The 25,211-nt window shown below is 50.0% G+C and overlaps 1 protein-coding gene across 1 annotated transcript in view; it reads left to right on the top strand.

Moving 5' to 3' along the window:
- Nucleotides 1-25,211, top strand: part of LOC132587944 (A disintegrin and metalloproteinase with thrombospondin motifs 7-like) — a 63,453-nt gene that overhangs the window by 25,926 nt on the left and 12,316 nt on the right. Inside the window, exons 12-21 of the mRNA XM_060260357.1 lie at nt 3,271-3,440; nt 4,168-4,301; nt 5,591-5,711; nt 6,353-6,597; nt 12,471-12,612; nt 17,320-17,446; nt 18,497-18,710; nt 20,071-21,789; nt 22,211-22,363; nt 23,322-23,495. Coding sequence (XP_060116340.1) covers nt 3,271-3,440; nt 4,168-4,301; nt 5,591-5,711; nt 6,353-6,597; nt 12,471-12,612; nt 17,320-17,446; nt 18,497-18,710; nt 20,071-21,789; nt 22,211-22,363; nt 23,322-23,495 — 3,199 coding nt within the window. The remainder of the gene's footprint in view (nt 1-3,270; nt 3,441-4,167; nt 4,302-5,590; nt 5,712-6,352; nt 6,598-12,470; nt 12,613-17,319; nt 17,447-18,496; nt 18,711-20,070; nt 21,790-22,210; nt 22,364-23,321; nt 23,496-25,211) is intronic.

Here is a 25,211-nt window from a genome sequence, read left to right as displayed (position 1 = left end):
AGCAGCTCTTGTTTTCCAGCAGAGGACAGAGGGGTGGGAGGAAGGGGGCTTGGTTTCACATACATTATGCTGTATGTTGCTGTTGTTTTTACTGTGAATGAGTCACTCTGGTCAGAATTGCTTCGAACTGTTATTGAAATCTGTTGAGAGATGAGCAGCTTCTTTTGGAAGGATAAAAAGACAGCAAAGCAATAATTGTAATTTGGGTGTCTGTTATCAGCCAATCTCTCCCCTCCCTAACACAGCGCAAAAATTCATGCAACAGCATTCCTCCACCCCACGCCGCCCCACCTCACCCCCCCTGTGCAGAGCATACTGCCCAAGCCAAACAGGAAATCTATGGCCATCGCTTCATCTTATTTCATTGCTTCACACAGGTACAAGGGGGGCGGGATTTGTTTATACAGAATCTCCCAAAAATCAAATCAGGTGTTTTAATTTTAAATCAGATTTTTTTAGAATTTAAATTGGGTGAACAATGAACTTGTTTACAGAATCAAAAGAGAGATGGTCTGAATTTAATAGAACAGACCCCGTCAGTGGCCCAGGGAGCTGCATCTTATGGCGGGACCAAGCACCAGAAAGTCCCTGCGTGGTCTGGGAGCCGGGAGATGCCATCCTGTATCTCACCCATGGGACCCAGGTGGGCAGCCTTGGTCCTTCTCTATCGTGCCTTCCCTCTGCTTGGATTTGTTCTCAAATAGAAAAGCAGACAGCAAGGACATTTCCTTCCCTTTTTGTGGCCTTGCAGTCTCTTGCTTCTGGAAGGATCTGGACACTTGGAAGCGAATGCCAGGCATTTTGATTTGGAAGGAATATCCCATGTTGCTCAGTGGAATTTATGTCTAAATAAGGGCCCAGAACAGCCGTTGACATGAAGAAGTTTAAGTCAGCAGCAGCTGGGGTGTGTGTGTGTGGGGGGGAGGGAATATGAAGGGCACAGCATGTGATAATGCAGATGTTTTCCTTCCTTGAGGCCAGTGAAGGGGGGAGAGAAATTTGCATCAGGAAAGCAGTGGTGGGGGGAGGGTAAACACCCCTCCGTTCCTGTTCCCAGTGCCAAGGGTTCTTCCACTGTAGCTGCAATTAACAAAAACTACAAGGGGTCCACGTAGAACTGTCCCACCGTCACATCAATACTGGCCAGGAGTATATTATTTTTATCATTATTTTATTCATTTGTACCCTCCCTTCTCCCAAGTGGGGACCCAAAGCCGCTTCCATTGTTTCCCCCGCCTCCATTTTATCTTCACAACAACCCGGTGAGGTAAGCTAGGCTGAGAGTGTGTGACTGGCCCAAGGTGTCCCAGTGAGTTTCCATGGTAGAAGGGGGAAGCATACCTGGGTTTCCTGGACATAACCATGACATACGCTTGCCTTTCAGTCCTGGGCATTGGATTGCTTCATTAGTTTTCAAGGAAGTGATCCTGCTTAGTGTCCTTTTCGGTGGTGGCCCCCTGACTTTAGATCAATCTCCCTGCTGCAGCCTGCCTGACACCAAATTTGCCATCTTCTGTGCCAGAATACAGCCCTCTTCACCAAGGCCTTTAAAGATCTCTTTGACCATTCAGGGGCCTGAAACAATTAATTAGGTGCCTCTGTTCATTGGTTTTACTGTCTTTATTATTTTTTACTGTTCTTATGTTATTTTGTATTAATATTATGTTTAATGTATTTTACTGTTTTATACTTGTAGACTAACTAGAGAGCTTTAGCTATAGGTGGAATAGAATGTAACAACAATAATAATAAGGTGGGGAAGCCAAAATTTCAAGAAGAGGCTGGGTGGCACATTAAAGCTGAACAGATGTATTGCAATCTAAGCTTCCATGGACTAGAGCTTTTGGCTCAAAATATTCAGATGATCTAGCCTAGAAGGTGGCAACAGATTTTTTTTTTATTTTTCTGGAACAGACTAACATAGTTGCCCCGCTGGAATTGGTAAACAGATATTTGTGTTTAGTCTTCAAGCAGACATCATTCTGCTATATAAAAGTCATGTAATTTTGGATTAATTAGCTTCTGCAGAGGCACAAACCAAATATATTTGCAGGAACACAAAAGCTTACATGTTGAATAAAACTTAATATTAGAAGAAGAAGAAGGAGGAGGAGGAGGAGGAGGCGGCAAGGAGATTGGATTTATACCTTGCCCTTCACTCAGTGTGGCTTACAATCTCCTTTCCCTTCCTCTCCCCACAATAGACACCCTGTGAAGTAGGTGGAGCTGAGAGAACTCTCAGAGAACTGCTCTTGAGAGAGCAGCTCTTTCAAGAACTGTGACTGACTCAAGGTCACTCCAGCAGGTGCACGTGGAGAAGAAGTGCAGAATCAAAGCTGGTTCTCCCAGATTAGAGTCTGCACACTTAACCACTACACCAACTGGCCACTGGACTCCCACTTTGTTTCGTTGCCTCAGACCATCGCGACTGCCCACCTGGATATATTTTCTGTTATAGAAAACAATTTTTTTTTGCAAATTTGTTCAGGAAAGATATGAGCTCCAAGAGGGGAGACTTCTTTTAAACCAGCAGTTCAAATCAATTGTTACAAACAGCTGCCCCCACCCCCTATACAAAGTTGGAGTCCAGTGGCACCTTTAAGACCAACAAAGTTTTATTCAAAGTGTGAGCTTCAGTGTGCCAAGTGCACTTCCTCACACTTTGAATAAAACTTTGTTGGTCTTAATGTTGCCACCAAAGACTCCAGCTTTGTTTTTTTGCCCACCGGTGTGGGCAAAAATTCTACTTTGCAAGCAACTGGCGTTCAAGCTGTGAGCTACTGCATAAATTAGTTTGCTCTGTGGCCATCCTTCCTAAGACAAAAATGGGTGAGCCGAAGGCTAAGAAATGGTGAGCTAGCTCATACTAACTCAGCATAGAGGGAACACTGCTGTCCACCTGGATCTACCCTCACTTTAGTGTTAGTTTAACCCTGAAAGCTTCTTGCATTTATGTCGAGATTGTTCTTCGATTTGTTTATTTCTTTGGAGCGATGTAGTTATGCTGACTTTGGAGAATGCAGAAGCATTGAACAACAAGATTGGGGGGTGGGGTTGGCAGCTGGTGGGCAAGGGGCCAGCCATGCCTCCGTCCCCCACCCCTGAGTGGGCCCAGCTCAGATTCTCCCGCCTCAGTTTCAGCAGTAGAACCATCTCCATCTGCTTTCTGCCCACTTCTCAGGACCGTCTTTTCCTCCCAGGGACTGCTCGACATGGAGGAAATGCCACCTGCATTGTGTCTCTTATCTGGCTTCTCTTTTCGAACACCAGGCCAAAATACGGTGGCAAATATTGCGTTGGGGAACGAAAACGCTTCCGGGTTTGCAGCATGAAGACCTGCCCCGTGAACCAGCTGTCTTTCCGCCACATCCAGTGCAGCCACTTTGATTCCCGACCCTACAAAGGAAAACTGTACAAGTGGACCCCAGTTCCTAATAACAGTAAGCATCTTTTTGCATTGTGTAAGCAGAGTGATAAAGATTGGGAGGGGTTTGCAGGACTTTTTGCACATTTGTGTTGGAAGCCTAATGCTGGTAAGTGCTTCTTTTGCTATATGCAGCCTGGTTGACCTGCTCGAGTCACCTATTTATTTTTATTTTATTTTATCAAATTTATATCCCGTTCTCCCCTGATGGGGGAATCTGCTCTTTGATCTGCATGTGCCTTCTGCCTGCTGGGATCACACTTCTATCTAGAGCTAGTGTGCGAAGAACACTCTTAACTAGCAAAGCCTTGGCGACTTTCACGTTTAAAAAGAAGGTGTTTGGTGTGGTAGCCGGTGAAATACTTTGTTCTTTGGGAAGGGATTTCCAGCTGAGCTGGATCCAGATGCAGTGAAGAGATGTTCTCCTACCTCCTGCCCTCCCCCTTTGTTTGGCCTTGCATGCTACTCAGGGACTGACTGAACACCATAGTTGGGTGAGGAACTAGTTTCCACCCAGATTAGATTATCTAGTAGACTTTGGATTTAGGAAGGGGCCTATCTCTGAAGCACAGGGCTTGGCTGGAGGTATGGATAGATCTTGCTGTGTAAGCTTCATTGACCATGTGCTGGCCCAGATCTGGTTTCTGAGTGCTGCATCTCTGAGGGACTTTGGCGGAAGGAAGGAGGCAGCTGAATGCTGCTGAGCTGACAAGTGACTTGCTTGTTCTCTTTGGCCTCTGCAGTTAATCCCTGTGAACTGCACTGTCGTCCAGAGAATGAGTTCTTCTCAGAGAAGCTCCGTGATGCAGTTGTTGACGGGACTCCTTGCTTTGAAGGGAACTCCAGCCGGGACATGTGTATCAACGGGATCTGTAAAGTAAGCTGAGGCCTGGTCTCTTTGCAGGGGTTGGGCGATGGCAGAATCTGAAAGCCTGGTCAGCCACATCAGGAGAGCCAGGTGGGCTTGCGTAGAAAAATCACAACTCTGATTCTGATCTTTGGAATGATGTGTTTGACATGGTGGAAGGAGAAGAATAGGCTGGTCAAGGAGAAAAGTGGACGGGCAGGTAGTGCCGGCCCATTTTTCTGGTCCTTCTCTCAACCAAGAACAATCCAATTGTCTTGTCAATGCACCATCAAGGCATTACCAATGGAAACAAGTGGAGGAAGAAGCGGAGTCTCCATGGATGTTCTGTAATAGCTTTAAAGGTTGCATGGCTTCAGCGGGAAAAAATTCAAGGGCAGATTCCAGCCAGAATCTGTTGAGTTAGAACTCAAATGCAGATTTGATACTATCGGATAGATTTGATACTATCGGATGTAGTTTGAGCAGGGGTCTGGGATAGTTGGCATGTTACAAAAAATACTGGTTTCTCCTTACAGGGTGTGCGTGTGTGTATGTGTGTTCCATCAAATCGCTTCTGACTTAGGGCCACCCTATGAATTAATGGCCTCTAAAATGCCCTGTTGTTAACAGTCTTGCTCAGATCCTGCAAACTGAAGGCCTTGGCTTCCTTTATTGAGTCAGTCCATCTCACGTACAACAGTAAAACATGAATAATCCGCAATAAAATCAGCTTAAAAACAATTTCAGCCCAATGGCACTTGTTATAACTTGCTACCAGTCTGCTTTCTAGATTCTGAACTGGGGCAGGGAGACACCCCCCTCCCTCAAGAGGGGAAAGAGTGCCAGCCCGGCAACTGTTGCCGTCCTCAAGCAAAAGCCTGCTGGAACATCTCTGCTTTGCAGGCCCTGCAAAATTGTAAAAGATCCCGCAGGGTCCTGGTGTCTTCCACGGGAGCTTTCCACCTTGTCAGGTTTTTTACCCTTTCACTACTGCCTTCAACTTTTCCTAGCATTATTGTCTTCTCCAGTGTCTGGTCTGGTTCGGATTCATCCTACTTCGATCATTCATTTGTATTTGGGTGTGATCCACACCCCCTCTGAGTAGATCCATCTTTTGATTGGACCATGTGATTGTCCTTGGAAACTGGACCTCGTAGCCACTGTTGATCATCACTCCCTGTCCTTTCAGTGGGAACCCAAGCAGAGTTACACCCTTCAGTGTCTTGTGAAGTCAGTGGGTGCAGAAGGCTGTAATTCTGTTAATGTGTGTGGTGACTGGGATTCTGGCCTGCCCTTGACTGCCCTGCCCTGTCTTTCAGAACATCGGCTGTGACTTTGAAATCGACTCCTACGCAGTGGAGGACCGGTGTGGCGTCTGCCAAGGGGATGGGTCCACTTGTCAAACTGTTAAGAAGACCTTTGAGAAGAGCGAGGGGCGGGGTGAGTTTGGGGGCCAGATCTGTCTCTTGGGGGGGACTGAATATCTCCGTCTTTGGTGTGCTGTGATGATGACAGTACACACTGATAGCAGCTAGGTGACAGGAAAGAGAAAATGCAGCTTGTGGATCAAGAGCAAGACCTTCGGAAGGTCAGCATTTCAAGCAGATTTTTGGGCAGGAAAACAGGCCTCATAGAAGCCATTCACCCCTTAGTGCAGGGGTACTTTAGTGCACTCCTTGGCACATCTTCTGGTGCCCATCAAGTGTTTATGTCAGGTGGGTGGGACCAGGTGTGACTTTTGCCCAGGAAGGTCTCTGATTTGATAGGCTGTGCAAAGTTTTAAAAAATGTTCCTTTGGCAGCACTGTCACCAACACAACCCAAGGATTTTCACTGTGGGAGCCACTTTGTGGCTGGCTTTACCTCCTGGCTGTGTCCACGATAAAACGTCAGGATTCCAAAGGGGGCTGCAGCCTCAAAAACAGTTGGCTGTTTGTTGAGAGTTCTTCACCGAATGCCTGGGAAGGGGCAAACACTCCAAAGGGTCCAGCTGTAGTGGAACTCCGAAACAAGGGCCTGTCCTCCTCTTTCTTGCTAGGGTTACTTCACCCTCTTCCCTTGACAGTTCATTCTCCTGGACAGGTTATGTCGATGTTGGGTTGATCCCAGCTGGAGCACGAGAGATCCAGATTGAGGAAGTGGCTGAGGCTGAGAACTTCCTGGCTTTGAGAAGCGAAGATCCAAAGAAATACTTCCTGAATGGTGACTGGACCATCCAGTGGAATGGGGATTACCCGGTGGCTGGGACAACCTTCACCTATGAGCGAACAGGAAACTGGGAGAATCTCACCTCTCCTGGCCCCACAGAGGAGCCTGTGTGGATTCAGGTACTTTGGTGAGGGTCAGGATTCCTTTGAGGACAGAATGGGCCAATGGCTAAAGTGGAGTGGAGCGAGTTCTCTGTTCTGCATGGGTCATGTGGTTTGCAGTTCATTATTACTGCTGTTTGGCCAGATTTCTTTCTGGCTCAGATTCCCACTTGCACAATGGGAAGAGCAGAGGCCTGCAACATAGGAAGGTTGAAGGGCAATCTCGCAAAAGCATCTTGCAAGCGAAAGTGTGACGTAAATCAGCATTTCTCAAACTGTGGTCTGGGGATTCTGAGGTCTGAAGAGGGCTTTTGTAAGGTGAGCTAATCTCATGCCAAGACAAGTTAAAAATAGGCCTTTCTATATTTTTTTTAAACAAAGAAGGCAGGAACTCAGCACCAGCTTCCTGCTTCTTCGGCTCTTCCACAGTTGTGTTGTGTTTGTTAAGCGACATCAAATCGTTTCCGACTTATGGCAACACTATGAATTAACGACTTCCAAAGCATCCTGTCTTTGACAGCCTTGCTCAGGTCTTGCAGACTGAGAGTTGGGGCTTCGTTGATGGAGTCCCTCCATCTCTTTTCCTGCCGCCTCCCACTTTTCCTAGCACGATTGTCTTTTCGTAATGTGTCCCTTGTCTTTTCGTAATGTGACCAAAGTACAATAGCCTCAGTTCAGTCATTTTAGCTTGTGGGGAGAGTCCAGAGTTGTTTCGATCTAGAACCCACTTGCTTGTCGTTTTGGCGGTCCAGTCATTCTGGCATAAAACTGAATTGCTTTTCACCCTGTTTCTAAGGCAAAAGATTTTAGGTTAGAGGGAGAGACTCTGGTCTGTGTCTGTAAACAACAGCAGCTGATGATGGCTTTGAGATGAACAGTGTAAGATAAGGTTGTGTGTGATCCTGGCCTTTTTTATTTCTTTGAGCAGCTCTGCAAGTTCTAAAGGCAACTGCCAGTTGTTTTTCCCCCCACCAGAGGTCTTGTGCCTTTAACAGCTGCATGACTTGCAGTGATTCTACAGAAGAAGCTGTCCCCATCTGGAGGGATTTTACCTAGGGAGGGCTGAGTGAGGAAGAGAATGGGTCCATAGCAGATAAGAAAGCATCCCGAAGTCCCGCTTCTCTTAGCAAGTGATGGCCACTGGGTTTTCCAAGTGCTTGGGGGCTGGATCAGCTGGGCAGAGTCCTCTTCTGTGTGCTTTGGCTGAGAATGGTTAACTGCGGCAGTCCAGGACACAAGGGCAGAAATTCTGGTCGCTCCTTGGCTCTTGTAGATGCTTAGTTTAGCCAAGCAGCACACATCCCATCTCCACCCGATGCAGTGAGACTCAGCCAGGCTTCTGAGCCGTGTGTGTGTGTGTGTGTTTACAGCTCTTCTTTGGAAGCTGCTGCATTTGGCAGTGGGGAAGTTCCTGCTGCTCTGAGCCGCCAGCCTTCCCCCAGACCATGCCTGGCTCCCATCCTGTCCAGCTGAAATGGATCTACTTTGCGGCATGCCTCAAAGTGCTGACTCAGGAGAAACTGCTCCCGTGGGGCAGAGGCCTCAGATCTGGGGCAGGGAGGCTGGGATTTGGGGAGGGGGAAGGAGCGCTCTGGGTTGCCAGCAGCCTTCAGATCTCCTGAGCTGCAGTCTCTGCACCACAAGAACTCAGCGGCTGGTAGCCCAGATGTGGCCCGAGGCATTTGGCTGGCCTCTGACAGCTGTGCCTGCAGCCCAAGAGGTCTGCTCCAGCATGCTGTGCCGCCCCATGGCAAGGGACCTTGGGGGGAAACCAGCCCGGATTACTCCAGACTACTTGGGTGGCTTGTGCAGCTGGAGCAACCTTTGGGCTTCCATCATTCTGCCTCCTTTTTTTGGGGGGGGGGGGTCATCTCCATAGAAGAGGTACAGGGAGGGAGGAGAGAAAGGTGCCCACTGCAATGTTCCCTCTAAGCTGTGGAGTCTTGTGAGCAAAAATTCTACTTTGTGAGCTCCTGGCATGAAAGTTGTGAGTGAGTGATTTGGCTGCTGCATCAATTAATTTGCTCTGGGGCCATTTTTCCTGAGCCAAGACAAAGATGTGTGAGCTGGAGGCTAAAAAACTGAGCTAGCTCACACTAACTCAGTTTTGAGGGAACACTGGTGCCCAGCACCCCCGTGGCTGGGTATAGTACGGACTGATGTAGAGCAGAGGTTTTCTAGACTCTCATCTGTTGCCTGAGTAGACAGGTTTTTCAGGCACTGCCAAAATCTGCAGAATTTCTTGGGCAGGCTCATAGCGGGACAGAAGAAGTGACCGTCTATGGCCTTGGTAACTTCAGCTCTGCCTGACCTCCTTTACCGACCATTTGCATCCAGAACCACATATTTCTGCAGCAGTTGGAAGTTCCTCAAAGTGATGGTGTGACTTGATTCCAGCAGACCTACTTTCTCAGTAGTTTTACAGGGTTCTCTGGAACTGTAGCTCCAGCCCTTTGGGTTTCCATCTCACAAGTGTGGGCTGCTGCCCAGGAACGGCACAAGAAAACCAGTCCTGGCTGCTGCTTCCTTCCCTTCAGAGAAACTGGGCTTTTGAGGGGAACGCTTAGGAGTTAATGAATTCCAGGGCTGGTTTGTTTTTGCAGGAAGATGTTTACTTTCACATTCCTTCCTGCTGCAGAAGCCAGGGCTGCCTTCTTTCCTGACCCCTGCGCTTCTTTTCTTGGTTAGTGGGAATGCCTGCGTTGCCTCCCAGCTGCTCCGCTGCTTGTGAGTTCTGAGCCCAGGCGGTCGACCTCCTCTCTCACACAGGATGTCCTTGCTCTGTGTCAAGAGGGCGTTCAGTTTGTCTTGCCATCGTATTAGCACTTTGTTAATGGGTGGTTCTGCCAAGAAGCAAAGTCCCCAGTTTTAACATCACTGCAGGGTAGAAGTGTCAATGGGGGAAGGGCTTTAAATCGATGTAGAGAGCTCTGAAGCAAATCCAAGTGTCCGTCACTCTCCCGCCCCACCTTCACCTGGGCATCCTGCCTGTTCCCAGCCCTCATTGCAGCAAAAGCCGTCTTTCTGCCCTCCTCCCTCAGTCTTAGAAGAAGGCAGAAAAAAGCCCAGAATCCCTTGGCAAGACTGCCTCCTCGTATCCATTCTCTTATCTTCTCATGTGAGAAACAACACCAGGAACATCATAAAGGAAAGGTCGCTGGAAGGGGAGAGTTGGCAACCGCATTTGCCAGAGTTTCTTTGGGAGATCTCAGTGCTGTTCAGGACACTCCGTGTCTCTGTTTGATTGGGGGGCGGCAGCTTCTGCCTGGTCCCCACTCAGCTGTTTTGTCTTCAGTACACAGCTCACACCTGGAGGGGGTGGGGTGGTCTTGGGGGGGTGTGCACCGCTGGGCCTTTGTGAAAGAGAGGGTCCCCTCATTCCACACTCCTCCAGATCGAAGCTGGGCTCTGATGCAGCTTGAGAGTGGAGGGTGTTCAAAGGCGGGTGGGACATCTGGGTGTGGGAGAGGGGGGACAACCCCCTGATGCAACAGGGGGACATGGAGGGCTTACAGGCCCAAATAAGGGAGAAGTAGAGCAACCAATCCCAGAAGTATTGGAACCCTCCTGCCAGGAAAGGGAGGTCTTCAGTATTCCATTGGAATGGCCCCTGCAGAGGGAGCCAGCAGCGGTGCAGCTGGGGTCTTGCATGTCTTCCCGCAAGGGAAATCATCTACAGGTGGGGAGTTTGAGCCCCCACATCTGCGGAGCCCCCTGCTCCTGGGGGTCACACCACCCTATTCCTTACAGGAGGGAAGCTCTGCCCCCTTAGTTCCCTCCCTTGGCATATTCTGCTTATGGCTTTTGTCTGGCATCGGGAGGCTGTGTCCACAGTGGCCTGTGTCTCCATCTATCCGGCAAAGACATGTCAAGATCAGCTGATGTCCACTGTGGAATCAGGTGCAATTGCTGGGCTCTCTGTGGCTTACTTCCTCTTTGTGGGGCAAGCAAAGGATGCTGCCTAGCCGTGCTGTGCCAATGGTGATAATCCACCAGAGGCCAGGTCTCAGGATTGGGTCCCCTGCAAGAGGTTCCTTTTGCCTCCTCTGCCGCATGTGGAAGGGCAGATGAATGGGTGGGTGAATGTTAAGAGTTGTTTTGGGAAAAGTGAAGAAGTTTCAAATTTCTGTTAGAAGACTTTTTCACGCATGCGTTAGTGGCTTGGATGACTTGCTCTTAATGATATTTGGGGAAGCTCTTTGGCTTGTGCAGCTGAATTGAAAGATCTATTTTTGAAAGGCGTTTGGGATGTCCCTCAAGAGCCCTTTTGGAGCAATGCCCTCTGGAGCAGGCCTCCAAGAATAACTTGGGTGATAACAAAAGCATTTAGGCGGGCTGCTAAAAGTCTGCAGTCTTTCTCAAGGGACAGACCTCTGCAAACTGACACGGGAGGCAGTCTGGAGTGCATCTGGGTTGTAGCACTGGTCCCTGCGCGTGGGGATCTGGCCGAAAATAGTCCCAGTGATGGGTAGAGCATGCATGCAGGCACACACACAATCTCTGTCTCTCTCTTTCTCTGCTCTCCCCTGGGCATTGTTCACTTGTGAGAATCCTTTTGGACTTGCTAGTGGCACAAATCATGCAAGTTAAGCAGCACAGAAAACTGGTTTACTTTTTGCAGTGTAGACGTGCCCTTCAGCGGCACAGTTGTTTCCGTATTTTGGAGTAAGCAAGTGTTACTAATGTGCTGTTTGCCAACACAGTGGAGCTTTTCAAAGATTTCAGGTTTTCATGGCTGGTAACATCATTAGGGTTTGTAGAGTCTTTCGGGATCAAGTGCCGTGTTCTACTGGAGAAAGTTTTCCTTCCAGACGTTTCGTTCTCAGCTGCGGAGAACATCCTCAGTGGCGTTGCAGCCGGAGCAGGCGCTCAGACCTTCTTGGCTGCTGTGCATTGAGTGGGGCCAGGGCTGCTGGAGAGCTGCTATTTGTAGGCTGGAGGGGGTGTGATGAAAGGGCAATTGGTTTGTGGATGTGCCCATTGTTTGGTGGGGCTTCCTGGAAGGGTAGTGATAAGGAAACTGGCTGTTGAATGTGACCATTGTTCCGTGTTAATTGCCGGGAGGGTTGGAAGGGGTTTGAAGATAAGGAAGATGGTTGTTGACTGTGCTGATTGTTCTGGGTACCAGTCTTGGTACCCAGCTCTGCAAAACACCCTACAGACTATAAATTGCAGAAAGTCTCAGAACAACCAGCAAATTCCACAGAACAATCAGCACAGCCAACAACGATCTTCCTTGTCTTCAAACCCCTTCCAACCCTCCCAGCAATTAACACGGAACAATGGTCACATTCAACAGCCAGTTTCCTTATCACTACCCTTCCAGGAAGCCCCACCAAACAATGGGCACCTGAAGGAGACCTGAAGGAGATCTGTGCCTTGAGCCTTGGCCTCGAGTCCACAGAACTTCAGCAGCTGTCCCCTGAAGAACCAAGTTTGAGTCCACTGGCACCTTTAAGACCAACAAAGTTTAATTCTTATAGCCAGAATTAAACCTCATACCCAGAATTTAATCCTGTTGGTTTTAAAGGTGCCACTGGACTCAAAGTGTTTTCTGTTGCTTCAGACCAGCACAGCTGCCCACCTGAATCTTTCACCTGAAGGCAACTTTTGTATCATCGGATTGTCACAGGAAACAGCTAATTCCTGTTACACCTTCAGTAGGTCTAATGCTTTTTGTCTTTGTAATATTCTTTTAATCATAATAATCTCTTTAATTTAGGCCTTCTCCGTGTGTGCGTAGTGCAATGAATGTGCAGTTGCCACCATATAGCTCCAGAGCATCTTTCTCCCAGGTGGTTGGTTGTATTTTCCCAGTGTTCAAGCCCTAGTTAGTTCTCTTTTGCATATTGTGGCTGAATATATATCTTTAAAAATCCTTTTCCTCTCAGCTCTTATTCCAGGAAAAGAATCCAGGCGTCCGCTACCAATACACGATACAGAGAGAGTCTGATAGTGAGAATGAGATTACACCAGCCGAGTTCTTCTGGCAGTACAGGCCCTGGACGAAATGCACAGCCACCTGTGGAACAGGTGAGGGTGTTTCACTTTCCATTTGTGCTGCTCCGTCCCATGCCTCTGGTATTCTGTTAGGAGTGGCTGGAACTGTGAAACATTCTAGCCAGGGAGTAGGAAAAGTCAGCTTCGGGCACTAAGAAAATTCCTGAAGATGAGATTGCTGGAGGGGATTCTGTTGGGCTGGGGGCCGTCCCACTCTGAGACTGGCCAGGATGTGGTATTGTGTGGCTGTTAAGAACACAGATGGAAAAGCTCCACAATTCCAATTGCAGCACAACCATATATTCACAGGGTGGTCTGGTTGATGCACTGTGTTGAGCAACTTTTGGATGTTTAGGAAAAGCACCAATAGATGCTGAGTCTCACCAGGTATCACAAATCCAGTCCTACTACCTGCCTGGGTCACAGCAGGAGGGCTGTCCCAAGATGTTTGGTGCGTGTGGGCAGGGCTTTTTTTTTTGTAGCAGGAACTCCTTTGCATATTAGGCCACACACCCCTGATGTAGCCAATCCTCCCAGAGCTTACAGGGCTTTTAGTACAGGGCCTACTGTAAGCTTCAGGAAGACTGGCTACATCAGGGATGTGTGGCCTGATATGCAAAGAAGTCCCTGCTACAAAAGAAGCCCTGCTTGTGGAAGAAATTCTAGGTAGAGCCTCCCTCACATTCCACCTTGCCAAGAGAAGAGGGTAAAGTAGATGCCAGTTAGCTGCCCCTTAAATGCATCCCTAACCTACTCCCAGCAGTGAGGCCCCGTCTGGACTGTGGGGCTGGAAGCAGCACGAGTGCCCAAATGAATGTGTGCCCTGCAAGAGGGATTTAGTCTGTGGGCTGAGTGGGTGCAGTCCAGTCCCCTCACTGAATCTGCTCGGCAGGCAATTGCCCTCAGGAAAGGCAGGGGGAGGGCTCTGTGTGCGTGGACTGGGGCTGATGTTTGGCCTTGGGAGTCTTTGGGAGTGGAGCACAGCTGGTGCCCCCGGGCTGCTGCATTGCTGGACAGCCATCAGGCCTTGACTCTGCTCTTTTGTCCTGAAGTCCTTCCAGGAAACGGAGTCCTGACTGGGCTGGGGGTCAGCTGCTGAAAGCCTCTGTTCGAAAACACAGTTTTGTTTTGCTTTATAAAGCAGCGGCTTCAAGGTTACTGTCTTGACTGACCGTGGAAACTGGGGCTGGCTGTTGAATATCAAATCTCTGTTCCCTGGGGAAGATCCCTGCCCCACAGCCAAGTTTCCCAAAGCAGGAGATAAGGCAAAATATGGCAATTAATCTTTAACATCCTCTGGCCTTCTCCCCCCGCCCCCCTTCTAGAGTCAGGATTCTGCAGGGGAGTGCAGATGGCGGTAGGAGGGAGGGGGATACAGAGGCAGTAGGCATGGAAGGAAGGAAGAGCTAACAGTGACCATCTGATTAATCAGGAAACAAGGCTGTTTTTCCTCCCAAGGCTCACTGAAACTCACCTCCACACATCCCTGCTTTCATTTTTGTTTAAAAGACGAAAACATTCTTGCTGGCAAATAGCTCCAAGTTCCAGGCAAATGAGGTCTGACTCCCAGGAGCCCTGCAAGTCCATGAGCGTATGGATCAGTGTGGATCAGCAGGAGTCAAGGGCTTTGAAGGGAGAAATCTCAGCGAGACTTAATAAAGCCCCAAGGGACAGTGGCCCATCTAGATGGCTTCTTTCCACTGGATCTTTATGCCCACTTTCCACTGACGACTCTTTCTTAGGGAAGCGCTTCTTCCCATCTGACCACTGCCTGTTAGCAGCTGTATTTTTGTTTATGTTAGATGAGACTGCCAGGCTGCGTGCAGATGTTTTTCTAGCTTCGCTTAGCCCAGAAACCCGAGCTGCAGAGGCGGCAAGCAGGCTGTGTTCCAAGGGATCAGCTACCTTGCCTGAAACTTGGCAACTCTCCTTTTGATTCCCAAAGTGATGGCCAGGTGTCTTTGTGCTTCCCCTCTTTGGGGTGGACGCTTTGCCAGCGCTTGGGAGTTCCCACTGCTCTTCCATCTCTCCCCCCCCCCCCTTTGGAAGTGGAGTTTCTGGTGCTGAGTCAAAGCACTTCCTCTGAAACCATCATTGGCTTGATGGCAAGGTTTGAAAATCAGGGAATGAGATTTTTCCTTGAGCTTTCTTGGTTGGTAATTCAGAGAATATGGGGAGGGGGTGTTGTCCCCCATAGCATACAGCTTGGCTCACTTATGGGACTTCTCTGACTTATCCTGAGAGCCAGTTTGGTGTAGTGGTTAAGTGTGCACTCTTAACTGGGTTTGGTTCCCCACTCTTCCACTTGCACCTGCGGGAATGGCCCTGGGTCAGCCATAGCTCTCGCAGGAGTTGTCCTTGAAAGGGCAGCTGCTGTAAAAACCCTCTCAGCCCCACCCACCTCACAGGGTGTCTGTTGTGTGTGTGTGTGTAGGGGGAAGGTAAAGGAGATTGTGATCGCTCTGAGACTCTGAGTATAAATCCAATATCTTCTTCCTCCTCTCAGCAGGCGAAGGCCATTCTGGCAAAGGCCATTCTCCCTGCTTGGAGCATGTTGAAGTATCATCTGGAAGGATGGGTGGCTGGACGTGTTCTTGGCTGGGGGTGGGGGAGCTCACCTCCATCCTCCAAGCCATTTTGTGCAGCATATTGGGGATGGAGGATAAGTTGGAACTTCCTGGTATGCCATCTTGGAATGGGCACAGCCTACCACCATCGATAGGTCTGGAGGGCAGAAGGTGCCCCTCTGTTTTCCAGGCAGGGGCAGAAGGAGACCGGTGCTGGCTGATCAGCGGCAAGAGCAGTTACCTGCAGACTTCCAAAGAGAACTTTTTAAACACGCTCGCGAAGGAAAGGGAGAAGAGGTTGGTCTGATATCAAAGAGCAGAAGGCGACATCATCTCCCTGTGGCTTCGTGATTACGGAGGATTGGGGGGGGGGGTTGAGTTACAGATGATTTCTCCATTCACAACCTGGCGAGAGAAGCAATAACTTCTTGGTGTCCTGCCAAAATATTTGTTAGATGCTGGCCAAGAGGCTGCTGAGCAGGAATTATCCAGCCTGCATCCTGGCAATCCAGCCTCTGGACTGGAGGGGCACCAGCCACTGGCCCTCTTTACCTTTTTCTTCCAGGAAAACATTTGGCCATCTGGGAGGGAGGGAGGAAGGGAGAGGCTTTTCCCAGGGCGCCTGGGGCAAAGTATTAGCCAGGGGTGGCCAAACTGAGGCTCAGGAGCCACATGTGGCTCTTTCACACATATTGTGTGGCTTTCGAGACCCCCCACTATCCTGTCAGCTGGCTTGGAGAAGGCATTTCTCTCTTTAAATCACCTCTCATACCCAAGTCAGCTGGCAGCTTGGAGAAGGCATTTCTGAGCATCAACCAGGTGGAAATTTTAGTATACCTTCCAGTGATGTTGGGTGTGTGGCATATGCAAATGAGTTGTGCTAATGAGCTCCGGCACTTCTTTTTCTACGACGGCGTTACTCCTTCAGCGTATTCTAAGCAAAGGTGTCCTATGCCCCTGCCCACCCCCCGGCCTTTCATGGTGCCATGTTTTGATGCTCTTGAGGGGCTGGTCTTCTTTCAGAGCCTTGACTTCTAGCCAAAGAGAGGGAGATGCGTCTGCAGGCTCCTTCTCCTACCCGGTGGCATTTCATACATCTGACTGGGCTGCCACTCCCTGAACCGAGTCTCCAGGCTCGGCCACAATGGATCCCTTGTTCCCACAGACAATCTGTGGCATTGTGGCCCACAAGGCTGGCCTGCCCCGGGGTCCCATTCACTACAAGCAAATTATTCTGAGCGGGCACTGCAGATAAAATGGAGACACAGATTAAGGAATAGGAGGTTTGGTTTTTTTAAAAAGCTCAGTTAAAACAGGGCTTGTAAAAAGCCAAGATCTAGGATTTAGAGCTTGGTGGAGCTCAGGGGTTAAGGCAACCGGAGGGTAAAACCCACCTCGCAACTGGGCCAGTTAGCTTTTAAAAAAAAAGAGTTTTTGCTTTGAGGGGAATTTCCTCCCTCTGATATAGTCAGCATTATTTTTAACTTAGCCCTTCCCTGGGATAATTTAAACATGGTGGGGGGTGAGAGCTGCTGCAGGATTACCTTCCCAAGGAGGAAGGGAGACAAAGAGGTCTCTGTGGGCTATTTGGTGCTCCGTGGGGGGGAGGGGAGCGGGTCTTGGCATGTGCAGCTTCAACCTGACATTTGCTGACCTTGCCCCCCACCCCCAGCTATTTCTGGTGACTTAATTACAGCATTCCAGGCTTTGTGTCCCACCCAGCCCCCAAGCGATGGGCAGGTGCGTGTTTGGCCTCTCTGGCATGAGAGCTGCAGGCATGCGATGCTAGCCCCCCAGCTGCCTCCAAACATCCCTGCAGGAGGGCAGCCAACCCTCACAACAGCTATCTGTGTGTGTGTGTGTGTGTGTGTGTGTGTGTGTGAAAGAGAGAATCTTTTGGACTCAGCAAACATTTCTGAAGGGGGTGGGGTCCTGCCTCCAACACAACAAATGGATGTGAGGATAGAGCTGGGGGAAAGAGTCTTGCTTTGTTTCAGCATAAGAAGTGAGGGGTTTGGAGCACACCATGAGCTCTCTGGACCCGAGCCATACTCCTAGGCGGAGCTGCAATCTGGGGAGTGGTGGCGGGCTTGGCTGCCATCTCCTGCGGTCCTTGGCACGCTTGATGGCCCAGAGGGGCACTTGGTGGTTCACTGTCTCCTTCTGCCCTCAGGTGTTCAGCGGCAGATCGTGCGCTGCGTGGAGAAGGTGGCCGGGGTGGTGGAAGAGCAGTTCTGTGACATGCTGAGCCGGCCTGATGACAAACAGAGGAGCTGCAGCGAGGAGCCGTGCCCATCCAGGTCAGCACCTGGGCTCTTTCCAGCACTGCTTCCTTGATCAGGCAGCAGGAGGGATGGGCACGAATCAAAGTATGAATCATGATTCGTGCCTAAAATAGCAAATTCATGGTTCATTCCAAATCAGTTCAGGTACTTGTGCTACACGCAACTCACGAAATGAAGTGGCTTGTTTTTGGGGGGCAGTTCATCTGTGTTATTGGCGGGAGATCCTCCTTGTGCTCCATGACATGCCCGGCATGATGACATCATCTGGAAGTGATGCTATTGCACCAGGCATGTTGTCCCGGAAAATGTCCTTTGCTTGATAGTGTCACCTCCTGGTGACATCATCACACTGGGTACGTTTGTGGCGCGCTGGGGCTTTGTAGCCCTCCTGAACCAACGAACCACAATTCAGTCAGAATTTTTTTTAAAAAGAAAAATGAAACAAACTGAACCACCGATTCAGGCAAACCAACGAACCATGAAGTGAAACGAGCTGCCATGTTCATGTTTCATGCCCATCCTTAGACAGCAGCAAAGGCCCTTCTGTGCTTCTCTGGCTGTTGAAGAGACCAGTGATAGTTGCTGTCTGCTCTGCAGAAGATGCTCCACTACAAGACCTCCAGCCGGCCTCCTGGGAGGGGTGGACACACACCATTGCCTGCCTTTGCATAGCCACCTTGGACTTCCTTGGTGGTCTCCCATCCAAGTACCAAGCAGGGCTAATCAGCTTTGCTTCCAGGATCTCTTGAGATCTGGCTAGAATCGGCCATCAAAGGCAGGGTGAGAACTGTCAAATTGCTGCCAACTTAAGCACGCCCCCCTCCAAGGTTTTCAGGGCAAGAGGCAAACAGTGCTGGTTGGCCACTGCCTGCCTTGGCATCTTGGTGGCCTCCCATCCAAGTAGTAACCAGGGCTGACCCAGGTCTGAGGAGATGGAGCCAGCCTGCTCTGACCAGATCAAGGCTGAATAACTGTAGCCCTGTCAATCTAGAACTCCCCCCGCCCGAGTTAAAGTCTGTCAACTGCTGCTAAGGTCTGCTCATTCTGACTGTTTGCTGCCTCCAGGTGGTGGGTAGGAGAGTGGCAGGCGTGTTCGGCCACATGTGGCGATTCTGGGTTGATGAAGAGGAGCGTCCTCTGCCTTCAGAGCGTGGCCCCAGATGAGCAGCGGGCTCTGCAGCCCACCGAATGCCGGCACCTTTCCAAGCCGGATGCCACAGCCCCCTGCAACCGAGAGGTCTCCTGCCCGGCTCGGTGGATCGTGGGCAACTGGTCTGAGGTGAGGGACTTTGCAGGGCAAAGGCTGCCTGAGGCTCAGTGCCTTGGGAAGGCCAAGGTCAAGATCCACAGGAAATGGGTGGTCCTCTGCTGGATACTCTGGGGCTGATTTCCAGCTAGCTCATAGATGAGCTGAGATTTGGAGCTCCGCAACTGAGATGAGAATAAGGCAGATCTGGAATAATCCCAGGGAGACGGAAGGAGAGGCCTGCATCTTTTTCTCCTTGGACACATCTCTGGGCTTCCAAATCAGACCCCGTCTGCCCCTTAGCCAGGCAGGCAGGGATCTGCATCGTCTTAGGGAGTGAAACTATTTTTGTCACACAGGTCATTTCAACACTAGGTAAAGGTCAAGGAATCTATGATCTGCTTTCCCTCAACAAAAACGGCTTCTTGCTTCAGCTAGAAGATTCAGACTTGTTCAGTTCCTGCTCAGACAAAGGCCATTAATTGATGGGGATGGCAACAAGAATGCAGAGTTATCTCTGGCCCCCAGATCTCTAGGTTTAGTGTATGCGTCAGGCGTCACTTGGAAAATGGACAGTCAGAGATTTAAGGGTGGGGTTAGGCTGAGGGCTGGAGGGTTTGCAGAGGAAAGGACACCCTGCCTCTCATTCTAGAGCAGGCATGGCCAAACTTGCTTAACATAAGAGCCATGCAGAATAAACGTCAGATGTTTGAGAGCTACAAGACATGAACATCAGATGTTTGAGAGCCACGAGTCATGAAGAAAGGAAGGAAAATAGATGGGAGCAGGGAAGTGGAGGTAAAAGAAAGCAACTTTAAATGCATTTTCCAGGCCACTGGCTGGCTTGGCTTGGCAAAGTAGAGTTTGGTGTAGAGAGCCAGTTTGGTTTAGAGAGCCAGTTTGGTGTAGTGGTTAAGTGTGCGGACTCTTATCTGGGAGAACCAGGTTTGATTCCCCGCTCCTCCACCTGCACCTGCTAGCATGGCCTTGGGTCAGCCATAGCTCTGGCAGAGGTTGTCCTTGAAAGAGCAGCTGCTGTGAGAGCCCTCTCCAGCCCCACCCACCTCACAGGGTGTCTGTTGTGAAGGGAGAAGACATAGGAGATTGTAAGCCGCTCTGAGTCTCTGATTCAGGGAAAAGGGCGGGATATAAATCTGCAATTCTTCTTCTTCTAAGTGTTTTATAGAGAGAAATGCCTTTTCCAAGTCAGCTGGCAGGATGGTGGAAGCTGGCAGGATGTGTGTGAAAGAGTCACACGTGGCTCCCAAGCTGCAATTTGGCCCCCCCTGCTCTAGAGGGTTTCCCAACTTTTCTTTTTCCCGTTCCCCTAGCCAGAGTGATGTACTGACCTCCAACATCTCATACACCTGCTGTTTACTCTTCTCTTTCTCAGTGCTCAGCAACATGTGGGAATGGAACGCAGTGGCGCCCAATTTATTGCCCCAGTGATTCCAGAGCCAGCTGTGATCTCGCCCAAAGGCCGATGTCTAGAATGGCCTGTTCCTTGCCGCCATGCCAGAAGAAGACAGAAAGCGGCCTCCTTGACTGGTCTGGCAGCGGCTCTTCAAGCCGGGAACTATTCAATGAAATCCACTTCCTTCCCAACGACCGCATCCCAAAATACATTCCTTTGGGACCCGACTCTGAAGACTTCAATGTCATAACGGAGAAAGATTTTTCCTCAAACAGCAACAAAAAGGGAAATAATGTGTTTGTAGATGATTTTTACTACGATTATAATTTTATCAACTTCCACGAAGATCTGTCTTACGATGTGGTCGATGAAAAGGACAGGAAGAGAGAGGACTCCAAGCCTAATGTTGGAACTGAAACCATCGGCAACGGGAAGGATTCTAAAGAATCACAGCCCAGATTTCTCCCTACCTTAAAAACAGAGAGCAGAAGCACAGCGCTTCCTACCGTTGGGCAAAGTGTTGAAGATGATAAAGTTCAAGACAGGAACACTATTGCTGATTTGCACAATGCTTCTGTTAACACCACGGCCACCTCCTTCACACTCAAGAGCGAGGGCATCCAGACTACTTTTTTGGAAGACAGACTCTCCACTTCAGCAACGGGGAGACGGTCTCCTTTTCCCAGCAGTGGCCCTGTGCCTCTGCATGACACCCCAGAAGACTCTTTTACACCTGCAGTTTTGAAAGAAGACATGGCAGACACAGTCTCTCCCACCAGCTTGCCTTACTTGGACTTCCTGACTTCTGTGTCCCCTTTTGGCAAGAGCAGCGGCATTGGGGGAAATCCTGCTAGACTTCCTGAGAGTACGCAAGGTCCTGGCAGGAGCGCAGAGGTTCTTGATCATGGCAGTAATCCAGACGGTGGTTTGTTGGATGCTGCAAAGGAAGGGCACCGAGAACGAAACAACACAGGTGGGGCCATTGCTTGGAGCGACCATGGCACCAGGCCTGCGTCTGGAACGAAAGCTGCCCCGATGAGCACAGTCACGATGCCAGCTGCAAGGATGCGTGGGCCTTCCCCTCTCTTCCCTCGCCGGTTCTTTCAGTCTGCAGAAACCACCACAAGCCTTTCCATTACTCAAGGAACGAGAGAGAACCTCGACGACGTTACAAGCTCACACAGTTCAGAAAACGACCAGACGGGTCCGCAGCTCCACCAGCGCTATCCCAGTGGTGTCACGTCCAGTGATGGGAGTCCAGCCACAACCACTTCTGTGTACCAGGAGACCTCAGCTGGACATGGGGAAAAGGTGCTTGGATCTTCCACACCAAGCGCATTAGATCTTCAGTTGTTTTCGGAGCCAAGTGTTTTGGAGCAGGAGGTCACCTCCCCCAGCCATTTCCCTTCCGTGCTGCCTAGGCCAAGACAGGAGAAATCCAATGAAATAGAGGCAGAATTGGACAACAAGTTCATCTCTTCCCACAAGGACCAAGAACTCGACAGAAACAGCAGCGCAGTGCTGGGCAAAAACTCACCCGATGGAGTTCAGTGGACATTTAGTAGTAGCAGCAGCAGTGGGCCCAGCCTCAAAGCTGAGGGGCAGGAAATGGAAAGGGAAGAAGCCTCCTCTTTGGTGCCTTCTGCTACCACCACACCCATCTTTAAGGCCCGCTGGGAAGCCGGAAGCTGGAGTGAGGCAAGTGAAGCAGGTGCAGCCCCAACCACTGGTCCTTCCTGGTCCAGCAGACCCAATCTCTTGCCATAGGGCAGGGTGTTCCCTCAGAGTACGAGGCTTGTGTCACTCTTTGCTCTGCAGGTATTTGTGGGGCACTGCCCATTGTCTGTTCTTCTTCTCTGCTTCTGTCACCTGCTGGTCCAGAGTCCTTGAGGGGCAGCTCTGGGGACTGGATCAGATGCTCTTTTACCTCTGGGTCTTTCTGTGCCTCAGAGGCTAACAGAACTTTGGCAGGAGCAGCTGGGAAAAGCTGGCGCAGGCTTAGGAAAGGAAAGGTGAGACGCACGTGGTCAGTGGTCTTGTTTATGTGACAGCCGGTCTCCACTGACTCTGCTAGGACTGCCTGGGGGGGATGGGTGCTGACGGTTCTTCTTGGTTCTAGTGCTCCACCACCTGTGGCCTGGGTGCCATTTGGAGGACAGTGCGGTGCAGCTCTGGTGAGGAGGAAGACTGCAGCGCCACCAGGAAGCCCATCCCTGCCCGCAGGTGTTACTTGAGACCATGTTCTTCCTGGCATGTTGGAAACTGGAGCAAGGTAGACAACCTGGCATGCAGCCTCTGGGCCTCACTTGGTCTTTTTCGATGCCTTTGTTCTCTCGTCTTAATACTTCTGTCCCCCAAACTCTTCCTGCTCACCCTTCTTTCTCCGTCTCGATGCATACTGAACATTGCCAAAACTTTAGCAGAAATAGAATAATATTGCTAAAGAGAACCCACGGCATGCAATTAGAAATTGGGTTCATCCCCTGGCACAGGCGCAATGTAGCCAATTTGGGAAGATCCTCTCAGCTCCAAGAGAGATGTTTTTGTTCAGGATAGGCAAGAAGGAAGGCCCCACTCACTCCGCTTGAAGATTTGTGGTTTCGCTTACTGGGGGTGCGGTCACATGATGCCTTCTTGTCTGTTTTTAGTCCTACCACTCCATCATTAAACTCTGTGGAAATGTGGTTGATTTGCTACCATTCATGGTGGATTTCCATGGATTTCACTATCTGCTGTGATCCTGGGAATGGATTTCCCATGAATAGCAAGGCTCTGTTGTACTGAGGGACATATTATGGGCCAGATGCTTCCAGGGTTCAAAAAATAACAACGGGCTAGTGCTTCAAAGTCAAGTATTCAAACCAAAACAGGCATGCTGCTTCCGAGATCCATAGCATGGGTGGCGCTGCTGGTTCAGCTGTAACTGCACAGCCAGTTTGGTGTAGTGGTGAAGTGCACGGACTCTTCTCTGGAAGAACTGGGTTTGATTCCCCACTCCTCCACTTGCCCCTGCTGGAATGGCCTTGGGTCAGCCATAGCTCTGGCAGCAGTTGTCCTTGAAAGGGCAGCTGCTGTGAGAGCCCTCTCAGCCCCACCCACCTCACAGGATGTCTGCTGTGGGGGTGGGGGAGGAAGATAAAGGAGATTGTGAGCTGCTCTGAGATCTGGAATGGAGGGCAAGATATAAATCCAATATCATCATCATCATCTTTGCCTGGTTTGTTCCCTAGTGCTCCAAGAGCTGTGGAAGCGGTGTGAAGGTTCGGGACATCAGCTGCATTGACACACGAGACCTGCGGCCTCTGCGTCCATTTCACTGCCAGGCCGTCCTCTATAAGCCACTAGCCAGGATGCCCTGCCAAACCCAAGACTGCCTGGACTGGTACACCTCATCCTGGAGGGAGGTGAGAGCCTGCGAGCCTAGCTGAGAGAGTTCAAGTGCCAGTCTAATCACTGCGGGCAGGCAGATTTCTTAAGGGTGTCCAAAAACTCACATGAGGTCAGAGTGGTGAATCCTAGAACCCTTTGCAGTGTTACAGAGGAGTTGGGCTGGACTAGATCAGCATCTGGAGCAGAGGTCCATCAGTGGCTCTTAGCCACAGCGTATTGATGGAACTCTCTGTCTGGGGCAGGGATGCTCTGTATTCTTGGTGCTTGGGGGGCAGTGGGAGGGCTTCTAGAGTCCTGGCCCCACTGGTGGACCTCGTGATGGCACTTGGGTTTTTTGGCCACTGTGTGACACAGAGTGTTGGACTGGATGGGCCATTGGCCTGATCCAACATGACTTCTCTTATGTTCTTCTGTGACACAGAGTGTTGGACTGGATGGGCCATTGGCCTGATCCAGCATGGCTTCTCTGATGTTCTTCTGTGACACAGAGTGTTGGACTGGATGGGCCATTGGCCTGATCCAACATGGCTTCTCTGATGTTCTTCTGTGACACAGAGTGTTGGACTGGATGGGCCATTGGCATGATCCAACATGGCTTCTCTTATGTTCTTAAGTGACACAGAGTGTTGGACTGGCTGGGCCATTGGCCTGATCCAACAGGGCTTCTCTTATGTTCTTAAGTGACACAGAGTGTTGGACTGGATGGGCCATTGGCCTGATCCAACATGGCTTTTCTTATGTTCTTAAGTGACACAGTGTTGGACTGGATGGGCCGTTGGCCTGATCCAACATGGCTTCTCTGATGTTCTTCTGTGACACAGAGTGTTGGACTGGATGGGCCATTGGCATGATCCAACATGGCTTCTCTTATGTTCTTAAGTGACACAGAGTGTTGGACTGGATGGGCCATTGGCCTGATCCAACAGGGCTTCTCTTATGTTCTTAAGTGACACAGAGTGTTGGACTGGATGGGCCATTGGCCTGATCCAACATGGCTTTTCTTATGTTCTTAAGTGACACAGTGTTGGACTGGATGGGCCATTGGCCTGATCCAACATGGCTTTTCTTATGTTCTTAAGTGACACAGTGTTGGACTGGATGGGCCGTTGGCCTGATCTAACATGGCTTCTCTTAGGTTATGATCTGGGAGAGTGAGGTGTGGCTTGGAGCTCTGCTTTCTGCAGTATCCATGTTTACTGTTTGGTGAAAGGCAAAAGGGACCCTGAGGCTTCCCACTTCAGTGTAACTTTCCACGTGGAACCAAATCTGCCATTATCTTGTTCAACTTCCACCAGCCCTGTTGGGTGGCATGTCATCATAGCAGATTCTTTTTTTGACATTGTAGATATATGATCCCTGAGCATCCGCCAGGTGGAAATGTAAGTCCTTTCCCTGATCTTGGAGCCCCCAACCCCGATCCCCTCTGTGTGTTTATTCAGGGAAACAATTACGCCTGTCTCCTCTCCAAACCCGTTTGAAGCGGCTCACAGTAAAACAGTGAAATAGAATGAGGTAAATAAGCGTGAAAACAATGAATACCAGTAAGAACAAATAACATCAATAAAAAACATGCCAGTAAGAACAGCCAATAAAAGTATTTAGAACAGAGCAGCCTGAAATGATGCAGACAGAAGAGTCCCCGGCCTAGGAGGCAACCATGACAGCTTAAAAATAAACAACAGGAATTAAAAGAACGACAGGAAGGCAAGTGTCGATGTTTCCATGTTGTA

Source organism: Heteronotia binoei, chromosome 19 (assembly GCF_032191835.1).
Source record: "Heteronotia binoei isolate CCM8104 ecotype False Entrance Well chromosome 19, APGP_CSIRO_Hbin_v1, whole genome shotgun sequence".
In the NCBI taxonomy this organism is placed as follows: Eukaryota; Metazoa; Chordata; class Lepidosauria; order Squamata; family Gekkonidae; genus Heteronotia; species Heteronotia binoei.
The sequence above is the reverse complement of the archived record's forward strand: the minus strand, read 5'-3'. Positions and strand labels throughout refer to the sequence as shown.